The 24,517-nt window shown below is 47.4% G+C and overlaps 1 protein-coding gene across 4 annotated transcripts in view; it reads left to right on the top strand.

The window, feature by feature from the left end:
* MGLL (monoglyceride lipase) overlaps window positions 1–24,517 on the top strand; it is a 240,951-nt gene that overhangs the window by 127,024 nt on the left and 89,410 nt on the right. Inside the window, exons 1-2 of one of the 4 annotated variants that reach the window (XM_044252880.1) lie at window positions 9,123–9,194; window positions 10,471–10,615. In XM_044252880.1, coding sequence (XP_044108815.1) covers window positions 10,491–10,615 — 125 coding nt within the window. In that variant the 5' untranslated portion in view covers window positions 9,123–9,194; window positions 10,471–10,490. Of the gene's footprint in view, window positions 1–9,122; window positions 9,195–9,766; window positions 9,989–10,470; window positions 10,616–24,517 lie in introns of those variants that run through there. The other 3 variants (XM_044252879.1, XM_044252878.1, XM_044252881.1) reach the window with 3 other exon arrangements.

Below are 24,517 nucleotides of genomic sequence, written 5' to 3'. Positions count from 1 at the left end.
CAGATGCAACTTCTGTGGGAACCACAGTAAAAGATCAGAAATTCCCTATTTTGTTTTTCCTGCTCAATTCCTAGTGGTCAAGGAAAGGCCGGAAATTGCCTTGACTGCTACACCTGCTGTTCTGGGATTATCTCTTCTAATGACATTGCCCTTCCATTGACGTGGAAGGGTAGATGGAGGGCAGAGCCAGCTTTCTGGAACTTTACTGCACCCACACATGTGCTAGAACTTATTTCACATTTAGTACCCAGCAGCAGCCCTCTCTTAACTATGGAGAGGCCCCAAATCTCTATAGGAAGAATTTTTTATTTTTATTTGTTTTAAAGATTTTATTTATTTATCTGACAGAGAAAGACACAGCAAAAGAGGGAACACAAGCAGGGGGAGTGGGAGAGGGAGAAGCAAGATCCCCACTGAGTGGGGAGCCTAATGGGGGGCTCCATCTCAGGACCCCAGGATCATGACCTGAGCTGAAGGCAGTCACTTAACCAACTGAACCACCCAGGCACCCCTATTTTTATTTTTTTAAAGACCGTATATTTATTTGAGAGAGAGAGAGAAATCACAAGGGGCAGGGAGGGGCAGAGGGTGAGGGAGGAGCAGACTCCTCCCTGAGCAGGGAGCCCAACATGGGGCTCGATCCCAGGACCCTGAGATCATGACCCGAGCGGAAGGTAGACACTTAGCCGATGGAGCCGCCCAGGTGCTCCTACAGGAAGAATTTATGAAGAAGGATCTTTTTTATGGAAAAAAAATAGGGAAAGGGGCCAAGGCAGAAATGATTTGGGGAAAATTTTTACAACCATTTCAATAAGACGGAACAACAAAATCAACACACCTTGTCACAACAACATTAAGAATATTTATGACCTCTCCGTAACAACACTGGGTACATGACTTGGTTGGTTCTGTCCTCCAGTAAATTCTTTTTTTGTAGGTATTGTATAGAGTACAAAGTGTTTCTTTTTTCCTTTCCCTTTGTTTTGGAAAAACCCAGTAGTCACCCTGAGTAGGGGAAAACCCCAGTTCTCTCCGGTAGTGTCTCCTTTACTTTTACACAGAACACTTCCCTTCTGGCGCTCCTGGTCACCAAACGTGGGGTTTTCCCTGCACCAAACAAGTCTGTGACCTCAGATGGGGGTCCTATGATCTAACTCAGTTCTGACTATGTCTACCTAGAGGTAGTGGAAACCTGCAAAGTCACAACGCAAAGGCCATTCATTGGTGCCATTGAGGCAACAGACCTTCTCACCTGCCCTGAAGAGATGTTTCTCAAGCCCTGTCCTTAACGCCGACACACAACAGTTTGGTCCCACCTCTTCAAGAAGCCCAGCAATGGGGACCCCACAGAGACGCAGATAGTCCCCTCTGATGCCCGTGCGTCTTACTTTCTCCATTCCTCCTCAAGGTATTTCTGGCATGTTCCACTCTCCTCAGACCTTGGAGCACCTATCAAAAGCCACACAAGACCCTGCCGGGTGGCTGCCTCCCATGACAGGAACCAGGACTCAAGAGTGGGAAGGAGACTCACCACTCACTGTTAAGTCTGGTTCTCATCAGAACTTCTCCCACATGTGTAAATTCCCTTAACTTAATGGTGACATCGTCTCATATTTTGCCTATCTAGAGCCAGGCATTGTGCAAGGCAATGGACCTGCTCTATTCCAGTCAGTGCCATGAACTAGATAGGATTCTTAACCACCCTCTTTTTGCAGAGGCATAAAGAAGGTAAACCAATCATCCAAGATCGTGTAGTTCAAGTCACCAGAGCTGGGGACCAAATCTAGGTCATCCGACTCTGAAATGCACAGACTTCTTCGCCACCATATACCATTACCTCTTCTTCACACAAAACATCTTGAAAGAGTTGTCTCCACTCACTTTCAACCCATGGCATAGCTCAGTGCAGGCTATCTTTTGTCCTGGTTAAACCACGAACTGAGTTCTCTCCAAGGTCACAGATGACCTCCTTGTCATTAAATCTATTGAACCTATTCCAGTCCTCTTGTTTGATGTCTGGACACCATTTGACCTTGTTGGTCCTTCTTACAACATGCTGTGTCTTTAGATTCTATGAAATACACCTTCCAAGGGATCTTGTTCTGTTCCTATCACCTTGGTAAAGTCTCCCTGTCCCCATCATCCTCCTCCTTCTCACAAGGATCTCTTCTGGGTTCATGGTTCCTGGGCAACTGAATCCATTCCCATGACATCAAGTACCACTTACTTCCAAGCTCCCCTCTCTGTCCCAACTCTCCTGCTGTGTCAGCTACTACTCAATTAGGCTTTGGCTTGGATGTCCCAGAGAGGCCAAAAGTCCAGAACTACACATCATACCTCATCAACCACCACCAAAACCTGCCCCCTTCCTCATGTTCTGACCCAGTGAAATAAACCAGACACTCAAGGGTTAGCTTTTTAATTTTTAAACAAATTTTATTGCAGTGTTGTTAACATACAGTGTTATATTGGTTTCAGATGTACAATATGTGATTCCACACTTACATACAACACACCCTGCTCATCACAGTGTCCTATTTCATCCCCATCTCCTATTTCACCATCTCCCTCCCACCTTCACTCTGGTAGCCCTCTATGATCAAAGAACCTGTCTTTGCCCCCCCCTTTTCCCTTTACTTGTTTTTCTTTCTTAAATTCCACATATGAGTGAGATCATATGGTATTTGTCTTTCTCTGACTGATTTTGGTTAGCATTACACTCCCTAGTTCCATCCATGTGATTGCAAATGGCAAGATTTCACTCTTTTTGTGGCTGAATAATATTCCACTCTGTACATATATCACATCTTTTTCTCTTCATCCCCATTTGTTGGACACTTGGGCTGCTTCCATATCTTGGCTATTGTTAATAGTGCTGCTATAAACATAGGGACAAATGTATCCCTCTGATTTAGCGTTTTTGAATTCTTTGGGCAAATATGTAGTAGTGTGACTACTGGATCATAGGGCAGTTCTAAGTTTAACTTCTTCAGGAGCCTCGATACAGTTTTCCACCAATAGTGCACAAATGTTCCTTTTACTCCACATTCTGGCCAACCCTTCTTGTTTCTTTGTGTTTTTTATTTTAGCCACTCTGACAGGTGCTGTATCCTGTGACCTTACTAAATTCTCGTATTTTTTTTGGTGGAGTCTTTAGGGTTTCTTCTATATAGTATCATGTCATCTGCAAATAGTGAAAGTTCTACTTCTTCCTTACCAATTCAGATGGCTTTTATTCCTTTTTCTTGTCTGATTGCTGTGGCGAGGACTTCCAGTATTATGTTGAAAATAAGTGGTAAGAATAGACGTCCTGGTCTTGTTCCTGACCTTAGGGAAAAAGTTATCAGTTTTTCTCCACTGAGTGTGATGTTACGTGTGGTTTTTTTTTAATATCTGTCTGGCCTTTATTAAATTGAGGTATGTTCCCTCTAAACCTACTTTGTTGAAGGTTTTTGTCATGAATGGATGTTGTACTTGGTCAAATGCTTTTTCTGCATCTATTGAAGTGATCATATGGTTTTTATCCTTTCTCTTATTGATGTGATGTGTCACATTGACTGATTTGCAAATATTGAACCATCCTTGCAACCCAGGAACAAGGCTCACTTGATCCTGGTGAATGATTCTTTTTAATGTACTGTTGGATTCAGTTTGTTAATATTTTGTTGAGGAGTTTTGTACTTACATTCATCAGAAATATTGGCCTATAGTTCTCCTTTTTGTATTGTCTTCATCCTGTTTAGTATCAGGCTAATGCTGACCTCATAGAATGAACTTGGAGAGTTAGTTTTTCTTTAGTTGGGTGCAGCAGAGGGTCTAGCAAAAGGGCAGAAGCATGCACCACCTGAAGCCAGCAGTTTCCATCCAGCCGCAGTGCTGACCACCATCAGGCACAAATGTGGCCCTCGTGTTGCCAGGCTGTTGGCCTTTTAGAGGAAATCCAGAGACCAACACTATCACATGGAATGTGGACTACTAATGCAAATATTTTGAAAGCACAGCAATGGCCAATCTCAACCTCCTGCAGACCAGATACAATGCACAGGCTGCCAAGTTACACTTCTGCCTGCCCACTCTCCTGACGTCAGTGTGCTCTAGCCCAGTGCAAGGTGCAACTCCCACATCTCTGGCCTGACCTTTCTCTTCAGTTTGAGACCCACAAGTCCAGCCTCCCTTATCTTGTGCCCAACATATCCAGCACTGTGGCCCCTTGTGACCACATCTCTCCACTTGTCAAGAGAAGCTGGGAATCTGGATTTGCATGTGAAATTACCAATTTTAAAAATCCAAATGAAAAATTTTCTTCAGGGCGCCAGGGGGGCTTAGTCAGTTAAGCATCTGCCTTTGCCTCAGGTCATGATCTCAGGGTTCCAGGATCGAGTCCCACATTGGGCTCCCTGCTCAGCAGGGAGTCCGCTTCTCCCTCTCCTCCTGCCCCACCCCCTACTTGTGCGTGCTCTCCCTCTTTCTCACACACACACTCTCTCTCTCTAATAAATAGATTTTTAAAAATCTTAAATTTTTTTTCTTCGGACAAAAAGTACCTTTCGTGGGCCACTGAGGTGTCACCCTGCATTTAGGCAAGCTGACTGCCCACCAGGCACTGAGCTTAGTGCTACACAGACATGATCTCAACTGACCATAGCCAAGGCCAGCAGTGGGTATTCGTATCCCCCCATTTCAGGTGAGGAGACAGTCTCAGGAAGGCCAAGTAAGTTGCTGGAAGTTACACAACTGGCCAATGGAGCATATTTCAGAGTTTAGGTATTTAAATCTGATTTTCCTTCTAAGTTTATTCAAAGTCTTACGTCTTCTCTATCATTCACTCTAATAACCATCTTCATTCCCAGCCTCCACCTCTCTCCATCCAGAAGTGACCCACAGTTGAGGTATACAGCACCCCAAAGTCCTGTGATTGTAAAAAGCTATAGAAGTTAATTTGCCTTTGCCAAAATTTCTAATAAGAGAAACTCTTGGTTTTCTTATTGTCTCCTAGTTTTTTCCTACTTCCTTCCTCCCCACAGCTATTTCCAGCATGTTCCACTCAGCTCAAACCTTAGAGCATTTCTGGAAAGCCACACAAGACACCAGTGGTAGCAGAAAGATACCACTTTTATTTGAATTGCTGCCCTATCCTTTCATCCCAAGCTGTAGGGACAGATCCTGCCAACTGGCACTCTTCTGGAAGATGATTGTCTCTAGAGTGTTCTGGTCTAGAGAGACTGGGTCCTGAGGTCTCTGTGGGCACATGGGTAGGCAAGGAATGCTGGATTATATAGCAGATATGGAACATCTGTATTTGCAATAGCACAGGAGATGTGCTTTTCCCTACTCCTCCCAGTAAGTCCAACTAAAAACCCTGTACATCATATATAAAACAAAGTGAAGGAGACTCTGAAAGGGGAGAGAAAAGGCAGACCAGCCAGAGACCTCAGGCGCAAAGGAACAACATGGAGGTTGAGTGCCTGGATTTTTGTTTTACCTCAGATATTCCAGTCTTGGAGCTGGAGAAGCCAGCAACCCAGAAACATCATGGGCACAGACCAAACAATACCCAACCAATCAAAGCCCGCTCTTTCAAGCCAAAGGACCAGGAGAGAGAAAGCTGAACAAGACAGAAAAGTTTCAGATATTGACCTTTCTATACTAGTCAAATAACATGGAAGAAAAACATGGTGCAGTTCCACCCACCAAGGCTGAGTAGGCAACCTGGGCTTCTAGCTCTACCTGGGAGTAATGAGGCCACACCCACCCATCCTCTGGCCTGCAGCAGTGTCAGAGAGGACCAGCTAAGACAGCAGATTTCAATAAAATCCAGAGTCTCACCACATAATACAAGACCAGACCATCTGGGTTTCCACAGAAAATCACACAGCTCATCAAGAACCACAGAAGACCTGAAATTGAATGAGAAAAGACAATGACTAGACGGCATAAGAAAGAATAGAGACTTTAAGGCAGCCATGATAAAAATGCTTCAAGGGACAATTACAAACATGGCTGAAACTAATGGAAAATAGAAAGTCTCAGCTGAGGAAGAACCAAAGGGGGAAATTGTAGAGCTGACAAATTCAATAACTGAATTCAAAAAGCTCAGAGGATGGGTTCAGAGGCAGAATGGAGGGGAGAGAGAAAAGAAGCAGTGAACTGGAAGACAGGGCACTAGAAATTACCTCATCTGGACAATAGAGAGAAAATAGGAAAACAAATGAAGAGAACCTCAGAGACCTATAGGACTATAACAAAGATCTAACATCATATCATTGTGCCTCAGAGGGAGAGGAAGAGAAAAGACAGTGGGAAGGACAATGTTAAAGTAAAGAAAGAGACAACACTGAAAGCTAACAAGGACACGGAGAGAATGGCCCTCTCACACATTCTGGGTGGGCATGTGAAAGGGCACAGCCGCACTGGAACACATTTGGGCAGGCTCTTTTTCTTTCTTTTTTTAAAGATTTCATTTATTTATTTGACAGATGGAGGTCACAAGTAAGCAGACAAGCAGGCAGAGAGAGAGGAGGAAGCAGGCTCCCTGCTGAGCAGAGAGCCCGATGTGGGACTCAGTCCGAGGACCCTGAGATCATGACCTGAGCCTAAGGCAGAGGCTTTAACCCACTGAGCCACCCAGGCATCCCTGGGCAGGCTCTTAAACAACATGAAATTTCTGCAATCAAATGCTCTACCCCTGAACTGTTCCCCCAACAACTTGCAATTTCTGTATGGCCCAGCAATTACCCTCTCGGGAAATGAAGACTCATGTTCCCACGAAAACCTCTACATGGGCTGAAAAAGCAGCTTTATTCATGATAGCTCAAAGGGGTAATGACACAAAAGTCCCTCAATGAACTGTGTGGTTCATCCATACCATAGAATGCTACACACAACACCGGAAATGCTGAAAAAAAACAGTGAATCCTAAATGATCACGTACTGTGTGATTTAAGTCATAGAACGTTCTCGAAATGAGAAAATTTTAGTAACAGAGAACAAATTAAGCACCTGGAATGGGTTATAAAGGAAACGGGGTGGGAAGGAAGTAGCTCTGTATCAATGTCGGTATCCTGACTGTGATACCGTCCTACAGTTTCCCAAGATTTTACCACTGGGGAAAACTGGGTAAAGGACACATAGTATTTCTCTGTATTATTTGTTACCAACTGCTGTGAATCTACCAGTATCTCAAAATAAAAAGTTTACTTCAAAAAAAAAAAAAAAAAAAGCCAGATCTACAACAGCAGAGTCTCAGTCTCTTCAGTCCTGGTTTCCCAACCTGCTGATGGCACACCACGCTCTCATTTATGCTGGTAACCAAGCAAACAAATCCTCAAACTCTCTACCACCATTTCTACAGAGGCTCTGCTGATAACTTCAGCAAAATATGTCCTCCAAACTTTCACACTAAAGTTTTGGAATGTTGGAACTGGAAAAAAAACAAAACAGACGCAGCCAAGGTTTATTGGTGGCCTATGGCCCCTCCAACCTCTATCAGATCCCCAATTGCCCTGCCTTGAAGAAATTACCATCCAAGTAAATACAATGTACTTAGCAGGGCCAGCGGGAAGGCCGGGAAGGCCGGGCCCCCAGCTCCCTGCCCCAGGGCTCTGGACTGGTCCTGTACGGCTGTTATAAATTGCCCCTCGGTGAAGTCACTTAGCTGTCCCTTCTCTGTCCCAAGCCTGATGAACTGCCTGAGGCCAGAGAGCTGGCGAGCCACTGGGCGGCACTTAAAACCCAGAGCTTCTCAAAGGCTATTGTTTTAGTTCTTAAGTTAGATCACAGGCTCTAAGCAGCCTGGGCCCCCTACACTCCCACAATGTGACATTGAGATACCAGTTTCTGGAGGACAGCAGTTCTTTTCATCACTGCTATGGTGTAAAGTTATTTGTGAAAGAAGGAAAGGCACAGAGGCCAGCTGAGGTCAGTGTGAGCTGAGGACATTTGTCACACTCCTTGGGGACACAGGTATTGTCCTACCCAGGCTGCCAGTGAGGAGATTAAGTCCCACAGGACAAATGGAGGAGCTAGAACAGGTGTTCTGACTCTAAGTGCAGTGCTGGTTCCTATAACCCCACAGGCTACATTGCTAGTTGTACTGGAGAGCGTTCAGACCTTCCCTTGGCTTGTGTAGATGCACCAGAGATTTTGTTTGGGCGCCTGCCTCTGGGGACTGGGGGACGGTTGCTGGGGATGCAAGCAGAGGGACAAGTCCTCCACCAGTCTGCCTCTACCCTACCACCTAGGTGCATCCCCGCCCCAGCTTTTTATGTGTGTCTGACCATGTGTGTCTCTGTGGGGGTGTGAATGTGTGTGTGTGTGTGTGTGTGTATGCGCACGATATGCTTGTCTGCCCATATGTGCATGTCATGTTTGTGTGCTTGGTGAGGTCTATGGGTGTCTGCACATGAGTGTGTCACACTGTGTTCCTTTCTGTGTGTGCCTGTGTAGGTTTGTGTATCTCCGTGGCCCCAACACCTCGGTCTTTGGGTACTGAGTATGTATGTGCTTGTGTGTCTGTCTCTGTGTGTGGTATGTCATTTATGTGTCTGTATGTGTCCATGCATGTATATCTGTAGGCACGTCTATGCACATGCCTGTATGTATGTGTGTCCTTGTGAACATGGAGCGTCTACATGTTATCTGTGTGTCCCTGTGTGTTGTCTGTGTCTGTACGTGTAGTACCCGGGTGTGGGTCTGGGCATGTATGTGGTCCGTGTGTATGTATGCGTGCAGTCTGTATGTTTGGTGTGAGCGTGGGTCCCTACGTGGGTCTGTGTGCGCTAGATGTGTTGCGCGTGGGTGTGGCAAGTCCTCCCGCGCTGACACTCTGGTGAGCCCAGCTGGATTCCAGGCCTGGTGATGGTCCCCGGGCGGCCACCCCGGGGCGCGGCCTCCCGCGAGGCCGGGCGGGGAGGAGCGCGTGGCCGGGTCCGCGGGCTGTGCCCCCCGCTCCTCCCCGCGGGGCCGGGCACACGTGGGCCCCGGGCGCCGCCTCTTCGCACCGCCTGCCGGTCCCGCGCGTCCCCACCCACCTCGGGCCGCCCCCGCCGCCAAGCCGGCCCGGGGATAAAGTGGCAGCGCAGACACCGCGCCCTGTCGCCGCGGAGCCGGCGGCGCGCAGCTCGGCCCGACACCGGCCCGCCGCAGACGAGGACCCGCGGCACTCGGGGAACGCGACAGCGGCGCTCGTGGCCCCGGTAACTGCCTCCCGTCCCCTGCCCCAGCCAGCAAGTGCCGTCCCCAGGGGTGGGGAGCAGCCTCGGGGGTCCCCCGCACGCTCGGCGTGGGCTCCCGCGCCCCCTGGTGCGCGCGCGTGTCTGTGTGGTGCGCGTGTTTGTGTGCGCGCGTGTGTGCGCGCGCCCTCCCCTGCTCCCTCGCACCAGCCCCCAAACCAACTTGTCCGCGTCAACTCCATCTTCCCGGTCCCCCGTCGTCCCCGTGCACACGCCCGGCGAAGTCTCCTGGTTTTTCCCGTGGCTTTCCCAGTGACAGCTGCGGGGCTCCTCAGAGACAGGCAGGAAAGCAAAGTTTGTCAGGAGCCTCGGGGGTGACTTTGCCCTGGGGACCCGCATTTGTGCGTGTGCGAGGTGCCTCGGGGTGCGCGGTGCTAGTTTCCCAGTTTCCCTGGGCAGGGGGTGCGGGGCTCGGAGCCCCTCCCCCCACCGAACCCCTCCATGGGTTTGTCTAGGGAAAGTGATGACCTAAACTAGTAGTGGGGCATAGCAGGCGCGTGTTCCCCGCCCCTGGGGAAGGAGGGGAGCCCCGGAGGGCTTGTCAGTGCAAGCCGGTCGCCGACTGCCTGGCTCCGCACCCCCTAAAGCCCGAAAGGCAGGCTCTGGGGGCTGGGCGTGGGGGGGGGACAGGGGCTGGGGAACTGCTTGAATGCTGCCCTGTGACCGCCGAGATGAGGGAACAGCCCTTATTTGCCTGGCTCTGATCCTCCATGCTGTCGTGGTTGTGGAATGCAAAAGCCAGGACATGATGGAAACAGGTTTGTCACGGAATCTTTGGAATTTCAGACAGGAGGAATTAATTGGAGTATCATCCACCTCATTATTGTGCCCCTTTGAAACTTCCTTGGGGATTTTGAGATAGATGGGTCTTCTTGCAGCTGGGTCTTTATACCCACAGAGCTGACTATAATTTCCACTTGATTACTGCTAAAATAGTCTTTAAGATGAAGTTTCCTGAAATGATTTAAAATAAACACAGATGGGAAGGGGGAAAAAGCTGTAATGAAGCACTTAAAAAATAAAGTGAGCATTTTCTTAAGAACAAATGGGATTTTTCAGTCTTGGAGAGATTGCAAGAAATATATGGGTTTTTAAGAATCTTTGAAATGGAGGTTTTTTGGTTTTTGGTTTTTTTTGTACTGCTTAAAAAATATTACTGACACCGAATAACGCTTTTCTCCCCATCTCTGTGTGTTTTGCCATATCTCTGACTTGGGAATATGTCCTCTTTTCTTTCAAGGGCTTGACGATCCTTCCAGAATGCCGGAGGAAAGTTCTCCCAGGCGGACCCCGCAGAGCATTCCATACCAGGACCTGCCTCACCTGGTCAACGCCGACGGGCAGTACCTTTTCTGCAGATACTGGAAACCCACGGGCACACCCAAGTAAGTCTACCTCACATTCTCACCTGCCTCTCCTCCTTCACATGGCATCTCCTTTGGGGCCACTTTCTTCATGACCTACTTCACGTCAGGCACAGCAGTGCTAACAAAGCTGAGATTTATACTTGATCTTTTTTTTTTTTTAATTAAGAAGCAGGAGTTCTATTTTCATTATAACAACTAGGATACTGATTCTACCGTATGGCAGTGTTCAAAAATTCCACATGACTTTATTTTTTGTGCTGGCGTTGATTTCCTGTGGTACAGGCATTCCTTTAAAAAAATCAAACCCAATGACTCCAGAAAGCCACCTAAGCAGATAAGAAAATCAAAACTGTATCTATAGAGTAATCTTCCCTCTCTTTTCCTGCTCAGTTTTAAGCTTCTGAGGTGTCCTAGGTGTACACCTAGGAAGAAAGGGGCCTGGGTATTTCCTTCTGATTTCTTGCCAGCTTGATTACTTCGTCCATTTTTCATCAAGGATTTGTCTTGCTATTAGAAACAGGCGTCGGGACTATACTCCATCAGACAGCTGGTCTCCTGCTGCTCCCCTCCTCTTGTACAAAACAGGGAAAACCCTGCTTGTTTGTGTTATTCAGGGAAAGAAATTATTTGTGGTGCCCAATCGGCCTGGGGACGGGGGAGCATCTCCTGTCCCATGGATATCTTACCTGCCTCACAGGCCTCTGGTCTCCTAGCAGACAAGGTCTGGTGTGGATTATGTCTCTGTTTCAGTAATCACCTGACCCTAGGACAGCCATATAGTCTCGCCTGTGTTTTCAACAAGGTGTATGTAATCCAGGTAGCTGCCCATGAAAAACACAGAGACAGGGACTTTTAAGGACCTGGTTTAAAACATAGTCTCAGGGCAGCTGTAAATTGGCTATCATAATGGGCTGATAATAGTTCCTTCCAGTTCTGGCAAAATCTTTCTCGAAGATTTCCTCAAGAAGAGAGTGTGTATGTCTGCATGTCTGTCAAATGGAGAGAGTGGGGCAGGGAGGGAAGGAAGGAGGGAGGGAATGAGCGGGGAGAGGGAGAGAAAGGGTTGTTAGGCATTATCCTTAATTTTCCACTCTGACTTAACTGGCTATAGAATTGCATATTCTTGGTTCAGTTTTGAAGAACTTTGTGGTATGTGGTACATTATTTGATCAATGTACAAAAAGAGGACAAAGAATCAGAAGGACATGTTTTTAATGCCCAGGTCCTGGACTTTGGGAGCTTTCCTTGGTTGAGTGGAGAAGCCATCCTAGTTTGAGGTCAAGGAAATAAGGAGGGCCTCCAGAGGGGGCCGCGAAGGGCGGTGGGCAAGGGGGTTGGGAATGGCCGAATTGGCTGCCCTTCCTTGGCTGTGAGTGGTTTTCACAATCTCGCTGTGGGGAATTCTGCTGGCTCCTTTACTTTTGCTCCACTTAGATGCAGCAACAGCCTCTGCCCCTGCCCCACCCCTGGTAGTTCGAACTAAGAAGTTCAGGGTTTGTGTTGTGGTAGCTGCCCGTGGCTGTGAGAATGTGGGTGGGTGGGTGGCTGAGGCAGTTGGGTCCTGAGAGTTGGGAGAGAAATGTGACCAGGAGGCTACCGCTGCCCCTCCTCTGCCTCTACCCCCTGGAGATGGCATAGATAATGGGGAGTTGGGGCCAACGTCAGGAGTGATCTTCAAACCATTTTACCACTAGTCCCGACCAATCAGAAATTCCTGGAGGCAGGTGTTAAACCTGTGGTTTGCCTCTCTGGATCTTGAGGAGAGCTAGGGCTTCCTGGAGGAAGTGTCGTGGCAGCCAGAGTGATGGGGAGCAGTGAGGGCCTCGGGGCAGAGGTTTATGCCAACTGGATGAGAGCATGTCCGTGTATTAATAACCGAGAGCAGCTGCTTGGGCAGCTAGCCGCTACTGTGCAGGCCTGCCTTCTTGCGTGTTCTGGAACATCTCTGCTGTGGAGTTTCAACACTGTTGCCTATTGCTTTCAGGAAGGGGGAGGGGACCGCAGGTCACCATTGGCCTCCGGGGAGTGTCCTCAAGGCCCTTTCCCAGTTAAGCTCAGGGCCTTCTCTGTTCTACCTAATCTGTGGCGAAAACCCAGACTAATGTCACCTTCTCTCTCTATCCTTCCACTCTGCTCCCTTTAAAAAAAAAAAAATCTTTCTCACCGAAGACCTTGAGATCTCAGAAGCCACCCTGGACATCACCTGCCACAGAGGGTCTGTGTGCTCCCCTCTTGGTCTCACTGCTTTGGGTTGGTTTTGCTGTCAGCAAGTTGCTGCAGCTCCTGGGGTCTGCCTCAGAGCTCCTGGAACTTTCTGCTCTCATGGGACTTGCTGGGATCCAACAGCAGCCCTACGGGCGGCTCAGAGCAACCCTGGGTCACAGGTGTCAGCCATAGCTGGGAAACCGGCCTAACCTGCTTGTGGAAACAGAGGATGTCTTTATAAATGCCAGCTTCTCTCTCCAACTGGAAGAAGAAAGCATTTCTTGGGATGGTCATTCTAATGTGTGTGTCCAGATAGGACGCTGTGTTTAATAAGGCAGGACAGAGGCTCTGCCTTGATTCATTTCATGCAAGAAAATTTTAAGCTTGCATTGGGCAGCGTCAAGGCCAATTCACGCTCCTCGGGTAGTACTTCCAGGGATAACAAACCTTATACTTAAGGTAGAGCAGAATTCTATCAGCTGAGTGTCTCATGTTAATTGAGTATCAAATACGTGCCGGGATCTGGATTCGGCTCTAGGCACACATTTGGACCTCACATCAACCTGTGAGGCTAAGCTTAGCATGACTATTTCCATTTTATGTGTGGGAGCACAGGCCCAAGACGACCCAGGTAGGGTAGCTGGGTGCAGGTCGAAGTCCTCTGGCTCCAAGTCGGGTGCTCTTAATGCACCACCGAGAAAGACAGACTTGCGTCGTTTTAAGCAGCGTCTTCCTGATCAATTCTTGCATTTCTTTTTTTTTTTTTTTAAAGATTTTTATTTTTTTTATTTATTTGGGAGAGAGAGACAGTGAGAGAGAGAATGAGCGAGGAGAAGGTCGGAGAGCGAAGCAGACTCCCCATGGAGCTGGGAGCCTGATGTGGGACTCGATCCCGGGACTCCAGGATCACGCCCTGAGCCGGAGGCAGTCGTTTAACCAACTGCGCCACCCAGGCGTCCCAGTTCTTGCATTTCTGATTAGGGTTAAAGATCACTTTACCGGTGGGGAAGAGTAATAGAATAATGAATTCTCCCTAATCGTTTGCTCATAATTACTGAAAGTGGGAAATAGAGGAACGATACGGATCCGTTTGGCAACCAAAAATCCAGCGGTGTGGCTGCTTTATCCAGACGCCATATTCCGGACTTTGACCATCCTGGTTCTTCCGCCTGTTTCCACAGTGGGCGTGTGTTGGATACACAGATGGGTGCCCTCCATCTTTCTTTAAAGTCGGTACTTCCCTCCGTGCACTTGGTCTCTGGGCAGCCCCTCAGCTCTGAAGAGCAGACAAGCGTTCCATCTCTAGCTTCTGTGGCCTCCTGGGGGAGCTGTTCCAAAGAGCGGTTGTCTCTTGTCCCTGGGCTCCCAGAGGTCCCTATGCACACACCCTGCCTAGAGACTACTGGAATACACAAGGGACTCAATTTTGAAAGTTTCATTTGGCATTTTGTTCCAGATTCCCCTACATTTTCCAAGACCTTTCAGAACAGAAGCCCCCGGAGTTCCTTCTCCAGACCTTGCTGCCTTTGTGCTCTTTCCCTTTCTGGCGTCTGACTTCCATCTCAGTAACCACCTGGTTTTTCCCGCCAGTCACCCCGCAGCCACACCCATTTGTGGCTGCCAGTGCCTCTCCCCTCCCAGTTCCACCAGTCTGGGCTGTGAAGGGGGTGGTGTGCAGTTAGTGTGGTTTTCAGGGCTTTCCTCTTGGTGACATAGAGTTGGGGCTGGGAGTGGGGCACATAGCAGGAAAGGGCTAACAAGGGTCATGTGGCATCATTTCTGGAACCTCTGCACGGTCTCAATCTTGGCCATTCTCAGTGGATCTAGAATCAATAAACCAAGGTCCCTGCTCCCACTACTCCCCTCCTGTCCCTTATTCCTCGGAACCAGGCTCAGCTGACATGCTCTACCTCTGCCCTGGGTCATGTGGACCCCTTTCTCCACGAAGCTGTCACAACCTGTAGCTGCATTTTTGGGCATGCTGTTTTAGGACACTTCCTCCCACCCATGCAAATTTACCTGGAGAAGAAGTTCCTCAAAGCTGGGATATATTTAAAGGCTACAAAACATGCTCCCTTCCTGCCACCCTCATAACGTCCTCCTCTCAACAGCCACCAGCCCCCTGGGCGTGGCACCAGTGGCTCCAGAAGATAAGGGCTCCCTCCCAGCCGACTGGATCCAGACCCTGGCAAGGTAGCGTCTCCATCATCTGACTGGACATAAATTTGATCCCTACTGCCTTCTGGAATTTTGTTTTCCTAGATCAGACTGGCTTTTCTGGTGCTCCCTCCCCCTTCAGTTTTCTAATCAGGTTGTAAGTCAGTGATTTAGTGCCCCTGTCCCTGCCCCCCAGCCGATATCATTGGTCCAGTGTTCTGGGCAAGGTTGCATGAGTTCTGCCTACAGCTTTGAGTGTCTCCCCTACCCTGTATGTCCCCTGCTGACTCCTACAGCTCTCATGACCTGTCCACACTTTGAACTCCTGCCACCTGTGGGACTGGGTGTTACTGCATCACTTGCGTTTGGTTGCTACCTCCTCAGTGTGGACCAGATCACATCCCTTCTTTGTCCCTACAAGGAACCATCTTGCACTCCATCCTCTTGGTCTCCACGGGTGTGAGGACACTCCAGCTCCTCTGACAGCCAGCCCCTGAGACCTGCTCCCTAGTTGTACGGCGCTGGCAAGCTGTGGGGCTCTTCGGAAGCCTCTGTAACAGCACAGGCTCTCAGGGCCCACCTTCTGCTCTTCTGGCTCAGCCGCCATCATGCTCCCATTCAACCAGCCAGTTCAGCCAACACTTAGTTATTGATGTCTACACATTCAAGGCATTGTGTTGGGCACCAGGGTGGGGAGAGGGTGGCAAAGACTGCTTTGTTTAATGAAGGGCTGGGGGTAGGAGAGCTCATGGATAATTGCAGTGTGATCTGGCAAGCCCCTAGGGATAGGACCACAGCCAAGCCCGGCAGAGCCTGTGTGCAAATGAGGAAAAGAGGTCCATCCGGGTAGACCCAGCCTCTCGGGTGTGTGGCTGAGAAGCAGAATGTGGGCTGGATTTCAGCTCCTACTCATCCTTTTAGTCAGTGCCCTTGGCCTTCAGGAAGGGCATGCCAGGAGAGGGAGTTGGGGCAGGAAGGCATGGGCTACACGAGATGTTCAGGAGCCCCAGCAGTGGTATTACTGGGGCAGAAGGCAAGAAGGAGCCTAAGGAAGCTAGAGAGGTAGGAGGGACCCATCCCTGGTGGTTGGGGTGGGCAGGGGAGTCTCTGGGCTGTGCTCTGGGCTTGGCCTTGAACCTTCAGAGAGTGGGGGTCCCGTAGGTAGGTTTTAAGTCAGAAATGCTATAGTCAGATTTATAACTTGGATAGCCAGCTGGTTGGAGGTGTTTGCCATAATCCAGAGGACAGGTGAAGAGGGCAGAGTCTCCAAAAAGCAGTGGGTCCACGTGATAGCAGTGGGAGGACTAAAGTTGCCCACCCCTGGTGATGATGGCGGTAGAGGTGGGGAAGGACAGCTCCCAGGTGTCCCAAGGGATGGGGGCATGGGGAATACAGGGTTTTCCTTCCTCGCACACCCCTTTATTATCTCTGTTCTGAAGATGCCTGCTCTGCTCTCTGATGGTGAGGACAGGAGGGGCCCCATGGGATGCTTCCCTGGAGTAAACCAATAGGAGAAATGAAGAAGAGGGAGCATGGCCAAGCAAACCGAATTCCCAGTAAAATATTAATGATGGGGTCAAGTTCATTTTCATGCAGGTGAGAAGGGAATCCCATCTTACATTAGCTGTCCACAATGAGGACTCAGAAATGAAGCGCCTTTGACCGAATGTGTTGTTTTATGAAATTCACACCTAAACTCTGAGAAAGTGGACCTCACTCTGAATTTATAGCAACGACACTATTTTCAGTCAGATCAATCAGCTTTTCAGTAGCAATCTGATTTTCTTCTGCCTATTTTAAGGAGTTCCAGAAGTTTCTTTCTCTTGTAGGAGCTGTTGTTTCTCCTTCTGGTGCCTCTGCCTTTGTTATAGCATAGCAAACTGCCTTATTTTTAAATAGGGCATCGCTTCTGGGCGGTTTCTTTTTTTTAAAAGACTCTTCGAATAGCAAAGATTTTTTGATGGCCAGAGGAAGGGCCAACTGCTATCTTTGCAGTTGATTTTTCCAGCAGCTTCGTTTAGGGATAATTTCTTCCAGTTGCTATAAGAATGTTCTGCCGATACAGATCTGGCTTTGTTCTGTGGTGGAATCTAAGGGAAAAAATAGCAAAATAAGCTGCTTCTTGAATAGCACCCTTGTCCACCACTGTCTATTTATCGGCACCTGGAAGGTTCAGATCTTAATCCCCGAGGCGCTGTGTCTGTGAACGCAAGCCAAACCGTTGGTGATTACATACATGGAGGAAATGGTCTTCAGTGGTGCGAATTTTTACAGCTGAGATTACAAGACGACCCTTGTCCCATATTTTAAGGTCATCCAAGGTTCTTGTTCATTTCACACAGCCTTGTTCATCGGGGGTGGGGGTGGGGATGCTGACGGTGGTCACGTTGTTCTCTCTGTGTTGGAGACACACACAGCAGGGGACTGTGTGGAGCCAGGAGGGCCGCCACGAGAGCAGTGAGCCCCATCACTCCATTTGCAGCTGTCCCATTCCACATCTGTCACCAGCCTCTCCTGCAGGTGCTGACCATTCCTTTCTTCTCTTGGCGCCCAGCAAATCCTTCACTGTGCAGTGACGAAACACCATCCCTCCCCTTCCTCAAAAAGGTGCAAACAAGCTGTTTCTCATGGGATCACAGCTCTAGTCACATTTCTGGAAGGAAAGAGAAGAAGGAGGGAGGCAGGGTGGGAGGAAGTATGGAGGAGGGAAGAGGAGAAGGGGGATGAACAGAAGGAAAGAAAGAAGGTTTGGAAAAATACATTTGCAGTTGGTGTTAGGATGGAGGGGAATTGGACCTTCCTTTTTCCTTGAACAAATTGCCCAAACCAGAGATATTTACATTTCTGTGGGGTGGGATTTGTAGAGGTCGGAGTGAAAATGGATGACTGTGTGAAGTCACACCTGTGTGCTGCTGCCTCCAGAGAGCAGATGTCAGGTGCAATGTCCCGGAACGAGGCTTAGATTCCTGAGGTGGTGGTGTGCTTCTCCCACCAAAATGCAGGCTCACCAGTATTTTGTTTCTCTGTGCACATGCGTGGGGTCCCGGGTGTCCAGAACAGCCGTCAGCCCTCGGCAGGAGCTTGATGAGTGCCTGTTAATGAGTGAATGACTCTACTCCGAGAGAGGAAAGAAGCATGTGAGCCTGTCCCCAGCAGAGCTCTCTCCTGCTGGAGGAAGTCATACTGGGGTGCTAAGGTTTCCTTAGAGGTCCCCAGTTCTCCCGAGCCCTGGGGACTCCCCCAAGGAGGTGGTGGGGAGTTTTAGGGGGTTAGAGTCTGTGGGCCTTTTGACATCATGGGTAGGTTAAGTATATGCCTTTTTCTGGAGAGAAAGAGGGAACTCGGGTTCCATCAGACTCTCAAAATTGGGGTGGTCCCTGACCCCAAAGTTCTGTGTAGGTATCATTATGTTGCCGATGGGAAGATTGAGGCTCAGAGGGTAAACATGTGGTCACCTAGGGGGGTTGGCATGGACCCAGGGATGAGCTCCTGCCCACAGGCTCTCCTCTGTGCCATGCTATCTCCCAGGAGTTACTCCCATGCCACCTTCTCATGTGTTTAAGCCACAAGGTAGGCCTTCGCAGTAGGGGTATCAACAGATGTCCAATTTGGGGCAGGGCTTAGAGAGGCCTCAATTGGCCACCTCCCTCCTCACTGCTGGAAGCCTTTTGACAACATCTTCATTTTGGTGGTTCTGCTTTTCCTGGTTAGAAGCATGTGGGCACCTAGGCGATGCCCCAGAATGCTGAGTAAAGGATGTTGATGGACTTCAGAAAGATGGCAGTAGACTCACTTAGAGGCCCAAAGACAAGGGCCATACATTCCAGAAGGAAAAGAAGACCAGAAAGCCACTAGGAGAATAAGAGGACAATGTGGTAAGGAGGTATGGGGGTCCCCTAATACAGAGGGGGAAGGAGGGGAAAGAACAGAAGGAGAAAACCTTGAAGGGAAGGCGAAAACTCTATCTTTGGTCTCACATTGCCTCTGGTTAATCTCACCTTGTCAAAGCAGGTCAGTTCTCCTCAGGCCACTTGCACGCTACTGGATTATGGAAGATACCTGCTAGGGAATTGCTGCTTTCACTTGGTTGGAAGTTTTGCTATGTCTATCCTGTTCAGCTGATCTTAAAGAGACATGTTCCAGGGAAAGCTGGTCTCTCTGGGATGCAAAGCAAGATGGCATAGTGGAGAACAGTGTACGCCACAGAGCCAGACCGCGGGGAACAGACTGCTTCCACGTGGATAAGGCATGGGGCTGTAGGCCTTCCTTGACCAATCTCTGCATCTTAAAAATGGGGGGCACCAGCCCCTTTTCCCTAGGGTGGTCATGCAGGTCAGATATGTGTTGCAGTTCATGTTGGGCACGTAGTAAATGAAGGGTGAGTGTGGGCTCTTATCACTTAGTTTGAGCTCCTTGCTTGCCTCCACCATCAGTCTGGGAGGCCAAGAGGAAGGAATGTGTGGTGGGCTGGTCTGTGACCCACCATTATCTCTTACTTCCCAACACCCTCCTGGCAAGATTCAGCCACATTAACCCTACAGCGAAAGCAATAATGATCTTTTTTTTTTTTTTAAAGATTTTTTATTGATTTCTTTGAGACAGAGAGAGAACATGAGCAGGGGTGGGGGTGTAGGAGGCAGAGGGAGAGGGAGAAGCAGACTCCCCACTGAGCAGGGAGCCCCATATGGGGCTCGATCCCAGGACCCTGAGATCATGACCTGAACTGAAGGCAGATGCTTAACCAACTGAGCCACCCAGGCGCCCCGCAAGAATGATCTTTATAAATTCCACCTTTATAGCTCTGCCCCATGACTGCAGGCTGCCTGCTTTCCCCCAGTCTTCAGCCTATTTACTGCTTTTTTTTTTCCCTTAACAGTTAAACAACAATTCATTTCTGTTTTGGGGCACCTGGCTGGCTCAGCCCATGGAGTGTACGACTCTTGATCTTAGGGTCTTGAGTTGGAGCCCCACGTTGGATGCAAAGACAACTGAAAACAAAAAATCCTCAGTTCCATTTCAGTGGGATTTCAAACTCCCTAAATAACAGAAGTTTAATAGAAATAGATGCTGGGTGCATAGTTTACAAGATAAAGGAACCACGAAAGCCGTGAGGGAGCCGTTGGTGGTGAAATTCTTTTTGAGATAACACATGGTTAGGACCACGAGATACATTTATCTCACGCAAAAGCTCCGTGATAGTATGTGAGTATACTCTTGCCTTGGGTACCAAACCAGCCTTGGCAAATAAGGCTGGAAGTCTGTGCAAGCAAACCTGAGTAGAAGCATCCACTCCATTTCCAGTGGTCTGCGTGTTAAGACACTTCTGTCTCGGGCATGTATGTTTCCTTTGGTCCTGATTGTGTATTGGGGTGGTGTGGAATGTTTCTATTGCATGAGACACAGTTAACTGGTACAAGTGCCATCCTGCCATTTACTGCATGGAGTGGGCGGGGCAGTCTGGGGCATTAGTCATCTGTTGCTATGTAACAAAGGGTACTCAGTTCAAGATTCTGCGGATTGACGATTTGTGTGGGGCTCAGCCAGGCAGTTCTTCTGCTGACCTTGGCTGGGCTTCTCATGCATCTGGGGTTAGCTGTGGGGTCTGTGGGCAATGGCGGGCCAGCTAGGGGTTACTGGTCTCTGATGGTTTTACTCACAGGCTGGTATCAGCACACTGTTGGCAGGAGTTCATTGGTTCTTCTGCATGTGGTTGGGAACCCTTTATCACACTAGCTCAGATCTCTTCTGAGGGTGGCCATGTTCCAAGAGCAACAAGGCAGCAAACCCCAGTGTGCACATGCTTTCCAAGTCTGCTGGGGTACAGCATTTAAGGGTCCCGCCATCAGAGTGAGTCAGCCCAGAGGCGGTGTGTGAGGGCGCATCCAAGGAGCCAGGATGAGGGGAGGACATAAATGAGACCACTTTCGATGATGTTCTTCCACATGGGGAAAAGATCTTTGTCCCTCAGATTCAGAAAACCAGCCTCGATGTTTTATTTCTGCCTCTGCTTCTGAGTACCTTTAGACAAGGTACCATCTCTTAGACCTTTAGGCAAGTTCCCAGAGGGCTTTGCATTTTATATGATGGCAGAACAGCCCCTGAGCTTCTACACAGCAGAAGTCATGTTTACGTTGTTTCTTGTTTTAAAACGATTTTATTTATTTATTTGAGAGAGAGAGTGTGTGTGTGAGTAGGGGGTGGGGCATGGGGAGAGGAGGGGAGAGAATCTCAAGCAGATTCCATGCTGAGTGGGGAACTCTTTCTCTGCCTGCCTCTCTGCCTGCTTGTGATCTCTCTCTCTCTCTGTCAAATTAATAAATAAAATCTTAAAAAAAAAAAAAAGAAACTGACTTGAGAGAAATAGAAAATCTGAATCAATTCACAAGAGACTGAATTAGTAAGCAGAAAACTATTCACAAAGAAAAGCCCAAGCCCAGATGGCTTTACTGTTGAAATCTACCAAACATGTAGGGAATGAATATCCATTCTTCACACAACCTTCTAAGAGAAGAGGGAACACTTCTTAACTCCCAAGTGGTTAGTGTCATCTGGATACCAAAAGCGAACAAAGACATACAAGGAAACAAAACAGAGGCCAATGTTCGATATGTATATACATGCAAAAGTCCTCAATAAAATACTAGCAACAGAACCCAGCACCATTATACAGAATTATACACCATTACCAAGGGAGGTTTAATCCCCAGCATGCAAGAGTAGTTTAATATCTGGACAGCAATTACTACAACACACCATATTGGTAGAATAAAGAAAAAAAGATCATCAAAAATATGTAGGAAATGTATTTGATAAAAATTCAACACACTTTTATGATAAAAACGTGCAACCAACTAGAAGGAAACTTCCTCAACCTGGTGAAGGGCGATGACAAACAGCTCAAGCTAGCATCATACTTAATGATGAAAGACTATATTCTTTTCCCCTAAAGTCAGGAACAACACAAGGATAGCCATCTCCCCATTGCTCTTCAGCATTGTACTAGAGGATCTAGTCAGGGCAGTCAGGTGAGAAAAAGAAACAAAAGACATCCAGATTGGAAAGGAAGAAGTAAAACTATATTTGTAGATGACATGATCTTGTATATGGAAAATCCTAAGGAATCCACTAAAAAAAATTAGAACTGATAAATGCACATGATGAGATAAGATACAGACACAAATCATCTGTATTTCTACATACTTGCAGTGAACAACCAGAAAACGAACTTAAGAAAACAATTCCATTTACAAGAACATCCAAGAGAGTAGAAATACTTAGGCCTAAGCTGAACCAAAGAAATGCAAAATTTATACTCTGGAAACTGCAAAAACATTCTCAGGGAAATTAAGAAAATCCAAATGAGTAGAAGACATCACCATATCAATGGGCTAGAAGACAATATTGTTAAGATGAAATACTCCCCAAATTGATCTACAGGTTTAAGACTTCTTTCTAGAAATTGACAGACTGGTCTTAAAATTCATGTGAAAACTCAGGGGGCCCAAAAAGCCAATCAAACTTGCAAAAGAACAACCAAGTTGAAGGACGCATATTTTCTGATTTCAACACTTAGCATGAAATTACTATAGTCAAGACAATGTGCGTAAGGATGGAAAAGAATCAGGGGTTCAGAAAAAAAAATGCATCTATGATCAATTAATTTTTGAAAAGAAGGCCTCAATAATTCAATAGGAAATATAGTCTTCTCAATAAATGGTACAGGGACAGTTGGATATCACCATACAAAGGACTCGAAGTTAGACCTCTTCTTTATACCATATGCAAAAATAAACTAAGAAACCTAAATGTCAGAGCTCAAACTATAAAAATCTTAGAAAAAAACATATGCATCATTTTCGCGACCTTGGATTTGACGGTGGTTTCTTCAGACACCAAAAGCACAAGTAACGAAAGAAAAAATTGATAAATTAGACTTCATCAGCGTTACACACCTTTGTGCTTCAAAGTAAAAACTATCAAGAAAGTGAAAAGACAATTAGAAGAAAATATTTACAAATCATTTTTCTTCATGGGGAATCATACCCAGAATATAAAAAGAACTCTTACAACTCATGATAAAAAGGCAAATGACTCAATTGAAAAAATGGGCAAAGACCTGAAAACATTTCTGCAAAGATCTAGGAATGGCCAATGAGCACGTGAAAAGATGCTTAACATCACTAGTCCGCAGGGAGATGGAATCAAATCACAATGAACGACCACTTCATACCCACTAGGAGGCTAGAATCAAAAACACAGACGGTAAGTGACATTGGTGAGGCTGTGGAAAAATCGAGATCCTCACGCCCTCCTGGAGGGAGCTTGAAAAGGTGCAGCCACTTTGGAAAAAGAGTCTGACAGTTCCTCAAAGTTTCGACGAGGTTACCATACGACCCAGCTGCTCCATTCAGTTCCAAAGGCAACTGAAAACATATGTCCACACAAGCGCTGGAACATGAACGCTCAGGGCAGCATCATTCCTAGCAGTCAAGATGTAGGAACAAATCAAATGTCTGTCTACTAACGAATGGATAAATAAAACGTGGTATCTCCAGACAAATAGACTATTACTTGGGCATAGAAAGGAATAAAATGCTGATACACAGCCCAACAGCGGTGAAGCAGAAGCCGTTCTACCGAGTGACAGAAGCCAGTCACAAAAGACTTCATATTATATGATTTTATTTCTACAAAGTATCCAGCAAAGGTAAATCTACTGAGGCAGAAAGTAGAAGAGTGTTTCTTAAGAGCTGGGGTGGAGCTTGGAGGGAAGTAAGGGGTGATAGTTAATGAGTATAGGGTTTCTTTCTGGGGTGATGAAAATGTCCTAAAATTGATTATGGTGATGCTTCACTACTGTGTGAATATACTAGAAACCATGCATTGTACCTTTAAAAGAGTGAATTGTGTGCTCTGTGAATTATATTTCAATAAATCTGTTACCTAGGGAAATGAGTTAAGGATTATTATGCAAATATTTTAAATGATGTTTACCATCAAAAAATCCAATAGTACAGAAAGTTGTTTAGGAGATAATGATCCATGGGGATTACAATATAAAACTGTGATCTTAGTCATATTAAAAATATGATCATGGGGAAAAAAAGATAAGACATATGTATAGTGGTCATTTCTAGGTTGTGGAATTGTGATGGGCAATTTTCATTTTCTTCTTCAGACTTCTCTGGTTTTCCCACATTTCCTAAAAGGAGCTGTTTGCGGGAAGGCTTTGGAGGTCTTGAGAGCTGGGCCAGGTCTTGAGGGGTGATAGAATTGAGCAAAGAGGGAAGTGTGTCCCTGGCAGGACTGGTCATGGTGGGGACAGAGGAAATGGCTGGAGCCTGAGGGACGAGGCTCTGAAGGCAGGTGCCCATCCCATTGGAAAGGGCTCACGTGCTTTGTTTGGACTCCTACTTGCGGGCATCGGGGAGGCTCAAAGACTCCCTTGTCGGGATTTGGTGGGAATTAATACAGGGAGAAGAGTAGAGACCCTTACTGCAGAGAGACCCACAGCAGACAGAGCAGCGGGAAGCATGTAAAGGGAGACCAAAAACCTAG

Source organism: Neovison vison, chromosome 6, assembly GCF_020171115.1.
Source record: "Neovison vison isolate M4711 chromosome 6, ASM_NN_V1, whole genome shotgun sequence".
Lineage (NCBI taxonomy): Eukaryota > Metazoa > Chordata > Mammalia > Carnivora > Mustelidae > Neogale > Neogale vison.
Note: the sequence above shows the minus strand (reverse complement) of the source record. Positions and strands in the feature narration are given on the sequence as shown.